Source organism: Lontra canadensis, unplaced genomic scaffold (genome assembly GCF_010015895.1).
Source record: "Lontra canadensis isolate GAN:19392208 unplaced genomic scaffold, GSC_riverotter_1.0 scaffold105, whole genome shotgun sequence".
Lineage (NCBI taxonomy): Eukaryota > Metazoa > Chordata > Mammalia > Carnivora > Mustelidae > Lontra > Lontra canadensis.
Window position 1 is genome coordinate 1,560,549 of NW_022631099.1, and position 9,973 is coordinate 1,570,521.

Consider the following 9,973-nt stretch of genomic DNA (forward strand, 5'->3'; position numbering starts at 1 on the left):
TATCTCTCCGGCTGAGCCCCTGTCCTCAGACTGAAGGCATCTGAAGGGGATCCCAGATGGCAATGACCCCCACCCCCCCCCCACACACACACAACTCGTCCCCTGGGCACCGCATCCGGATGCCTGGATCTGCCGCAGACTCGAATTTGCCAAACCCTCTTCCCCCATAGCCTAAGCCTCCTTGTTGGGGAGGGGGGCTGCTGTTGGATGAGGCAACCCCCAGGTCACCGGAGAGATGGATGAGCTAGCTGGCCAGCCAGTGGCTCCAACCTCTGTATACCACTCAACTTCAGGGAGGAAAAGGGGGTCTTAGACAAAGAATTGGGGAACCTGGTGTCCACAGCTTTCCCAAGCGGCCACTTGGCTCTGACTTGGATCCAAGATCCGGAACACTTCAAGTCTAGGCTCCCAGTCCCTGGAAGACCCCGCTCTTTCAATCCTTGGGTCTCTTTGGCCATCCCCCTGGGAGGTCTGCAAGAGTCTCAGCTTAGAGGGTCAAGCAATGCCCAGGGGAGCGTTTGAAGACTCGGAGCGCAGACAGCCGGAGCGGGAGGCGCGCTAGTGCGCAAGGGACGCAGCGCCGCTGGAGGGTGGGGGGTGGGGGCGGCTGACAGCCGTGATGGATGGCTGAGACCGCTGGGGGGCGGCGGGGGGCCTGGGAGCCCGAGGGGGTGGCTGGCCCCAAAGACCTCGGAGCAGGGAAACCGTGGAGGAGGGCAGCGGAAAGCAAGAGCAGCGAAAGGACTTGCTTCAAGCCCCTGGGCTCCTATCGAGTCTCCGCACCCACCGCAGCGCGTCCGCAGTGTCCGCGCCGCGGCGCCGGGGATTCAGCTGCTGGGACCCCATTCCTGAGGCCTCACTGGGGAAGCTAGCAGAGCTGACTAGAAAGGCTCCCCCTTCCCCCGCCCTGGAAACCTCACTGTCATCCCAGGGTGCCGAGAGGAAAGGGAAAGAGGGAAGAAATGGTGATCTTGCTTCCCGTCCTGAATAGGAACCCATGGGTACGCGAGAGGGAGAGGGAGATTCCGCAAAGTAGAGCCGAAAATCTCCGGAGGAGGTACGCTTCAGTCTGAGGTCGGACCTCGGGCAGCTTTGGGGGAGGGGGCCAGGATTGCACCAAGTGTCCCCTTAAGGAGACACCGCAGCCCGGACGGGGGCTGTCATATGGCTTCAACCCCCCATGGGCACCTTCCCCCCATCTTTCAGCTGGAAGTCTCATAGCGAGGGACTGCAGCAGACTGCACCCCCCCACCCCCTCCCCGCGCCGCCGGTCAACGCTCTGCGCCAGGACGCCGGGGTCCCTTCTTGGGGAAAGAACCCTCCACCCGCCTGTCGAGGTCCACGTCAGCCCATTCTAGCTCTTCCATCCTCTTCCCACAGCCTCCCCCGCTTAGCTAACCCACGTCTGCCCCCGGGCTGTGGGCAACAGCAACACCTTGGGGCCCCCAGCCCTGCCCCGGGCGCGGCGCATTCCAGCACCTCGGACAGCGCCTGGCGCATTCCAATGGAGCGGGGCTCCAGGCCGCCTTGGGCGCCCACCACCCCGGTCAGTCCCAGTCTCTTCTCTGAAGGAGGAGGCCCCCGCTCTGCCTCTAACCCTAGAGCTGCCTCCTCTCCTCGCCGCCCCCTCCCTCGCCACCCCCGGGCCGCTGCTTACCGGGGTTGGCGCCCCCATCGCCGTCCTCACAGTCCGTCAGGTTGTTTAGCATGGTGGCAGCGCGGCGCCGGGCCCGGGGATGGCTGCTCCGCCTCGCCCGCGCCCCTCTGCCCGCCTTCGCCGCTCTCTCGCTCGCTCTAGCTCTCTCTCGCTCTCCGCTCCACGGAGGAAGAAGCTGCAGTGCCCGCCCGCCCGGCGCACACACACTCGCACACGGACACACGCTCACACCCGCGCGCGCCCCCTCTCAGCGGCGGCGCTGCTCACCTCATCCCGTATGCAGGAGGCGTGAGCCACTGGCGGGGTTTTGGGGGGGAGCGAGAGAGGGAGGAAGAAGAGGAGACGAGGGGAGGGCACAGCGCTGCTGGAGGCCCCCTCGCACGAAAACCGGGGGCTTGCACGGGTCGGATGGAGGGGGTGCTGCGGGGGACGGGGGCCTCGCCTCCCACGAGCAGACGCAGCTCCGCCCGCCCCCCACTCCCCGGCACAGGCGGGGCCGGCACGTGGGCAGGTGCCATCCCGCGCCCTAAAAATAACGGCAGGGAACTAGGTCGCGGCCGCGGGGAGGTGGCCCCGCAGCGGCTGCCTGACTGGGGGTCTGGGGTGACCCCTAGGGGGAAGGCGAGAAGTACTGAGGCAGCGGGGGTGGGGCGCCATGGGATTTTGGTCCCTAGGGAGCCTGTCTGCAAAGCTGGGGAGGCCAGCCCTGAAGAGAAGCGGAAAACCAGACCCTTTCCCAAATCGCTATTCAAGAGGTTGAAGAACGGGGTGGGGGGGGCGGTGTTGAGGCCAGAGCCCTTAACTAAAGCACTGTGCTGCCCCCAGGGGTTCAGGATCACTGAGCTGAACTGTCTGGCTCATCCTGTCTTAAAATGGGAAGACTGGAACCTGAGGAGTTGCAGTGAACCATCTCATTGTTCTTAGACTGAGTCCTAGATTTTCACCCCCAAGACAAATCCCAGGAGTCCACAGACAGGGACCCTCTGACTGTAGAATGACCCTGGGAAGATGTGGTGAGGAGGAGAGAAGGCACCAGTGAGATTCCAGGGATGGCTGACTCCCCACTGGGGATGGTGCAGCCCTGAGGGAGGGCAGGCTGGTAGGAGGCTGGCCAGGGACAGAGTGGGGGAGGGAGGAATGAGGCCGCCTGTCGGTTTGGGATCAGATTTTCTCCTGGGGCGGGAGTGTCTAATCCCCTAATCCAGGATTGCTTTCTGAGGATTCCAGAGCCAGCATGCTCTCTGTGTCCCTCCCCCTCCCCTGACACCAGTCCTCCAGAAGCTTGATTGTCCTGGGACCTCTCTGGGAGAACCCCTAGAATCCAGACTTGAGCCAGTGGTGGAGACATCTCAGGAAGAAGCATCGGAGGTGTGGACCCTTTGTGTCTCTGGAATATCTAAACATCCAAGGGCGAGAGCAGGGGAAATCCACGGGGAAAGCATTTTCAGACTCACTCTTAGCCCCCAGCACTGGCCCTCTAAGTTTCAGGAGAGTTCCAGGGCTAGAGAGGATCACATCAATCATTTCATCTAATGGACAACTTTCATCTTACAGATGAAAAAGCTAAAGCCCAAAGAGGAGAAATGACAGCCTTTGAACACACAATGCCAGTGAATGGCAGGATTTGGTCTAGAATCAGTTTGCTTTATTCTAGTTTAGGACAGTTCCTCAACATATATTCTTCCAAATTTGTCCTGTCTCCAACAGAAGGGAGAAGGATAGAGTCAAACCAAACTGCGGAGCCGTCTCTGATTCTTGGCTACTAAAAGGGATACAGGGAAAGGTGTGAGATGAGCTCTTTCCCTTTTCCTGTGGCCAGGCCTTGGAGGTGCAGGATTGAAGTGGCCCCTCGGCCTGCAACCAGGGGTAGGCCCAGCAGATCTTCAAGGGTCCAAAAAAGCCATCCACATAACTAGAGACCCCGTTCTGGGACATGACTTCAGAGCCACTGACAGGATCCGCCACTCAGAGTCCTTGCACACAACTATCAGTGGCTTCAGATCAGGTCAATCACAGTCTTTGGTAGCTGACTGGAAAGGGCTTCAGAGGGATCCGCCAATAAGGTATTATTGCCACTGGGTTTTGTGGGCGCTGGAAGGACTTGCTAGGATGGAGAGCTAGCTATTCAGACAAGGTATAAGAAGTGGTCGTCTTGGCTTTCCCAGGGAGAAAATCTCTCTCTCACACACACAGACACACACACACACACACACACACACACACACACACACACACAAAGTGAGATGTGGATTGATGACAGGGGTTAAAAGGATAGCAGGTGGATAGACCGTGTTCAGGAATTTCTAAGCACTCTACTACCCACACCCCGCACCGGCACCGGCACTAGCAGCAGCATTATGGTTTTCCACTATGCTGTAGGGATAGGTAACATAGCAAAATGTGTAGCATGTTTATCTGAGAAATGTTGTGAAAGAAATTAAAGACTGAGATTTTTCTTCAGCAATCTCAGATCTGGGATATTCCCCTGGAGGTATTTCCATTCATCTGTGGTCCAGAGCCCTGGCCGCTCAGGGACTGAGCCCACCCACATCTAGATCCCAGGGGAGTACAGGTGAAGGCAGGAGTGATTCCTCTTCCCCTGGGATCCCCATGTGCCAACCCTTGCTGGAGCTCCTATCTCACAAGGCACTGGAATTCAAGACACAGTGAAATTATCCTGTCCTCTGCCCCCAAATTCTGTGTATCCCTGGGAAAAAAATAAGTCCCTCTTTCTGGGCTTCAGTATCTCCATCTGCAAAATGAAAGGGTTAGGTTGTATAAATCCAAGGGACTTTTTCCCACTCTGAAAGCTTAGTGCTCTCTCCATTTATCACAGACTAAAGCCATGGAGCCCTCCCCGGGGAGCACAAACCAAGTAAGGGGATGGCCCCAGGGGGAGACCCTACCCCTTGGAGTCCCACCCCTTACCTCTCAAGGAGCCTGGCCCCCATTCTGGCTTCAGACCAACCATCTACAGTGTGGCTTTGAGAAGACACCATTGCAAGTACCTGCTGCACTGTCAGCCTGGCCTTGGCCAGTAAGGTCACCAGCAAGGTGACCCTCAGCTCTGAGCCCTGAGAACACGGCTGCCAGCTTAGCATCCCAACTGAGAGCCCTAGGAAGATCTAGGGCTAGGGAAACTCTCTCATTCGAGCCACACAAGATGCAGAAATGGGAAGGGTCCTGTTTCTGAATTCTGAATTTCACCCCCGTCCCACCATATGCTTTTCAGAGAGAAAAAAAATTCAGGGAAGCCGCCCAAGTCTCAGGATGTGGGAACTGGAAGAGACTTCATAAATTATTTTTTGCCCCCCCCTCATTTATGGGAAAATTAGAGTCCAGAGATGAAAAGATACAAATTTTCTTCATGGGGTGAACTTGCGGCAGACTGGGGACTAGAACCCGGCTCCCTGACCTCCAGCCCCGGGATCCACCCACTGAAGCTGGAGCCACCTGACTTCTTTCCACAGGAGGCAGGCACAGTATTCCCCCTTATGGCTCAGTCCCTACCCATCCTTATCCGCATATCATTACCCCCGTGACCTAACACAGCCACCCCAGCTCTGTCTTCCGGGAGCCAAGGCCCTGAACTCCCTCTTTCACTCCTCTCCCCAAACTACATGCCCGTCCTCTCAGTGAACTGATGAGTCCAGCACGCAGCACACCCCACACACACAGGGCTCGCCGCAGAGCACGTCAACCACCATCGTCTCCGTGGCAACCAGGGGCTTAATTAACAGGCTGCAGCCCTGTCACCATGGCAATGGCACCCCAACAGCCCCCCATTCCCCTACAGATTCAGCCCATCTTTCCCCTTTCTCAATCTGAACCCCCTTCTCACAGCAGTCACCCCCCCCACCCTCACCCCACCTGGAGAGCTGGTGCCCGCTGCAGATCGCAGATTGCTCTGGTTCATTGAGAAGAGGGGAGGGGAGATGAGGGGGATGAGAGAGAGAGAGAGAGAGAGAGAGAGCAGCCCGTCACCATGGCAACTGCAGCCTCGTTCATAACCAGTTTGTTGCCATGGAGATTCCCAGGGCTCACCTTGGGCTGAGGTACTGGGCAGTGAGGTTCTGAGTCCCAGCTTGAGGAGGGGGTGACTGGAGAACACCCTGAACAGGATGGAGATCTCCAGATCAGATATTCATACCAGTAACTCAGTGTCATTCTTCCAGTTTACAGATAGAGAGACTGAAACATGAGGTTTGGGTATGGGGGAGGCAGAGAACTTCACCCTTCTAGACCACCAAAGAATCCTAGCATTTTTACGGCTAGCATGACCCTCAGATAACTTCCTGTTCACCTCCTCTGGACTACAGACAAGGAGACTGAGGCTCAGACAGGGAAACCAATGTGCCCTAAGGCGACACCACAGAGCCCGAGCGAAGAGCGTGGATGGGCTATTTTGGGGTCTTGTTCCATCTCTCTAGCGTAAGTCAGCTCCTTCTCACTTGTGGGAACACATCTCAGATCCTGTTAGTCTTAATCCAGGCCCATGTTTCTTTCCAGTGCCCCGTCTTGCTCCACCAGAAACGGAGGCACAGTGGAAAGTGGTATAATGGGGTGCAGGAATCGCTCAGAGTAGTAATACCCGCCCCCAAGTCCACTTCTGTCCAGCTAAGTCATCATCAACCTCTCCATAGTACAGAGGAGGCAACTGAGGTACAGGGGCTGCTGCCCAGGGTTCCTGGTGGATTCAGGGCTCAGCTTCAGACTTGTCTCTTTCACCCCCATCCGTTGTCAGTTACATCCCCACTACAGTTGGTCGGTCCCGTGGCAGCAGGAGGCACTTCCAGGAGCAAACCCCACGCCCTGGGTCCAGAATTAAAGACCGTGCTCATGCACAAGTGACCTGCCAAACCTCTCCCAACCCTTCCCCACTTTCCACAGGCTGCCTTTTCTCCCCAATGGGCCTGAGTGAGGACAGGAGGTGGGGACCACATCTCCTTGGGGCCAGAGGGCTGACACAGGAACAGCTGCAGGAAAGATATCGCCAGATTTCGGGTCCCTTAGAGTGCCCTTGTCTACTTCTCCATGCAGTGACCTACCAAGGAGGAAGGCCTGGAGGCACCTCTCAGGCATGAAAGAGGTTAAAAGTGACCCAAATCATTCTCAAGAGGAAACTTATAGGGTGCCTGGGTGGCTCAGTTGGTTGGGTGACTGCCTTCGGCTCAGGTCATGATCCTGGCGTCCCGGGATCAAGTCCCACATTGGGCTCCCAGCTCCACGGGGAGTCTGCTTCTCCCTCTGACCTTCTCCTCATTCATACGCTCTCTCACTGTCTCTCTCTTAAATAAATAAATAAAATGTTTAAAAAAAAAAGAGGAAACTTACATAAACTCATGCACACAGGTACCCACCCCACAGGAATTTACACATGCCCATCAACACACTGGAATGCAGTGACACATATAAGCACTGACCGCCCCACTGGCCATCACAGCTCATGTGGGATGCTCCTCCCTCCAGACACACAAAGACACAAGCACACTGCCTCTGCCGCATTCTAGATTCACATCCAGTTAGCATGCACACCTGCACACCCCCAAACTGGGAGCCATCTTTTACTTCAACAGAGAGGAGCTTGGAAATGGGAATGGGAAGATGTGTCAATCATGTAGGAATGAGAGAGGGCCACCTTATTCTCAGGCAAGGGGATGGGGAATGGGAGGAGAGAAGGCAAGCGTAGGAGAAGTAGGAGCTTGCAGCCCTCCCTCTCTGGTCTGATGGACATTAAGCACCTACCAAGAGCCGGGCTGTGGGCTTGGAACTCGGAACACTAAGATAAAAGGAAATGGTCCCTGCTTTTAAGTTGGAGGAGCCACGCAAGTAAATAACTTCCATCCACTGGGACATGTCCTCTAATGGTGCGGTGGGTGGGCAGAAGAGGAACGACAGCCTCTGCCTGGAAGCAAGGAAAAGGGAGAAAGGTTTTCAGGAGAGGTGCAATGAGCCATAAGCTACAGAGTAAGTAGGAGTTTCCCCAGCTAATGGAGGTGAGAAGGTGAACACGGACAGGTATGTCCAGGAGCAAATGAGGAAAGAGTTTGAATGACAGGACTACGGCATTGGTCGTTATCCTAAAAGCTATGGGGAGCTTGTGTGGAGGGTGGTTAGGACAGAATCCGAGGCAGGTAGACCAACGAGGAGGCTGTGGCTCTCGCCCTGACCATGTGAGAAATGATGGAGGTTTGTACAGAGTGATGGTGACCAGAAGAGAGAGAAGAGAGTTAGGATTAGCTTTGGGGGTGGGTCGGCCAACGCGTGAGGACCAACCAGGTCCGGTGGGAAAAGAAAAGGAAGCGTTCAGAATAGCTCCTAGAGTTCTGACTTTTGAAACTCTAAGGATGGAAAGGACATTCATGAAAATGAGAAAAAATGAGAAAGGAGGCAGACGGTTTACAGGGAAATAGGAAGAATGGAAGGAGCCCAAGAAATCCAAGTGGCCACGTCCAGGAGGCGGTTGGTTCAGGGGCTGGAGGCCTGAGGAAATCTAGGCCTCAGTTTGGTCATCTACACAACGCGGGATTTCGCCAAAGCACCCCCCCACCCCAAAAGGCCCCCTTCAGGGCTGTTGGTGCTTAGTTTCGCTGCAGAGTGAGCTCACCTGCGGCTCAGCAGCGACCCCTGGCGGCCCGGGGAGGCTCTTCCTCCTCCCCGTGCTGGGGCCACTCCAAGCAGATTCGCAGCGTTTCTTCCAGACCTGCGAGGCGCAGGGTCAGGAAGGGGACTCCTGACAAGTGCCCCCTGAGAAGACTGTGGATGCATCCAGGATACTGATTCTTTACTGAAAGCTAGATGGATCCTTCACCTCCCCTCTTGTGTACCCTGCCTGTAACTTCCATGGCAAGACCCAGCAATGGGTCCTCGAGGAGGACGCCCCCAATCTAGCCTGAGCTTGTTCCACCTAAACCTTTTCTGGAGCTGGAGCAGAGGGACTTAACTGGGTCCCCACGGGTCGGGACCGGAGACCCCCACAGAATCCTCCCAAGATTTAGCTGCCCAAAAGTAACGTATCTTGCTCCCGTCTCCTCCCCGGGATCCCCAGGCGCTGTCCGCGACGTCTCTCAGGAGGCCGAGGACTGGAAGATCCTCCAGGTCCCAAAAACCTGCTGAGCCAGCACCAGACCAAGCGTCCCGGACTCATTTTACCTCCAGCCCTTAACCCCAACCTATTCTCCTGACTCGACCCCTTCCTCTCTGGTCCCGCCCTTTTCTGCCCCCAAACAGAGAGTCCTGCCTCCTCCCATTGCCTTTGGACCCACCCCTTAATCATATGGCCCTCCCCTTTCCCTGGTTTCACCTTCTTCCCTCTGGTCCCGCCCCCTACCCGAAATGACCCCGCCCCTTAAGTGATCTCCAGTTCAGCCCTCGTTTGACCCTAGCCCCTCCATCACAAGATCCGCCCCTTCGCCTATAGCCCCACCCCTTCCCTGTGCCCCGCCCACCTCGAGTCTGGCCCCTCCCTTCACCATTTGCCGTCCAGCCTCCTTCCCTCCCGGCTAGGTCTGCTCTTCTTCCTTCTCTAGCCCTCGGCTGAGACCCCCAACCTCCAACCCCGGCCCTGCCCCTTCCAAGAGAAGACCCGCCCACCATGGCCCCGCCTCTTCTCTCGCCCCGCCCCACTCCGGCAGGCCCCGCCCCCTGCGGCCTCTACCTTTGGCGTCTTCCCCAGAGAGGTGGCGGAGACCGGTTGCCGAATGCGGGTGGGACTCTAAGTCAGAGGTCCCGGCGGGCGCCGCGGGGGGCAGTGAGGTGACAGTGAACCTGCGGCTCATAGTGCGGAAAGGGACCGGGCAGCGGCGGTACGGGCCCAGATCGCACAAGTGTCTGCAGCCTGGCTCCAGCAGACAGAAAGAGCGGATTCCCCCCCCCCAACTCCCGTCCGCCGCCCCCCACCGGGCGCGGCGCCGCGCAGGGTCCTAGTGCCCGCTGTGCTGAGCCTCAGAACGTGACCATCTCGCTCCAAGTCCCTGGGCTCTCAATTCCTGGAAGCGCCTGAGGATCCCACCTGCAGCTGAGAACTGTCCCTACACCGGAGCCCCAGTGGCTCCTGGAGCCGGGGCCCGCTTCTGCAGGGATCTCCTAAACACCTAGGTTTTATTCACTCATTCATTCATTCAACGCAGTTTGATAGCTCTCCTGTGTTTCAGGCAACCGTACTTGGCACTGGGGACACAGCACTGACTGAGATCCACTGGCTTCCTGCCCTGGTGTGGCTTAAATTCTAATGAGGAGTGAGGGGAGAAAGATTGTAAGTGAGAAAACGCATAGACAAGATGATTGGAGATTCTGGTATATGTTAAGGATAAAAAA

General features: G+C 57.0%; 1 protein-coding gene across 3 annotated transcripts in view; it reads right to left on the reverse strand.

Moving 5' to 3' along the window:
- Window positions 1-9,491, reverse strand: part of SLC12A5 (solute carrier family 12 member 5) — a 35,950-nt gene extending 26,459 nt beyond the window's left edge. The window contains exon 1 of one of the 3 annotated variants that reach the window (XM_032838556.1): window positions 9,315-9,491. In XM_032838556.1, the coding sequence (XP_032694447.1) occupies window positions 9,315-9,435 (121 nt within the window). In that variant the 5' untranslated portion in view covers window positions 9,436-9,491. Of the gene's footprint in view, window positions 1-1,657; window positions 1,904-1,924; window positions 2,045-9,314 lie in introns of those variants that run through there. The other 2 variants (XM_032838558.1, XM_032838557.1) reach the window with 2 other exon arrangements.
- Window positions 9,492-9,973: the final 482 nt, after the last annotated feature.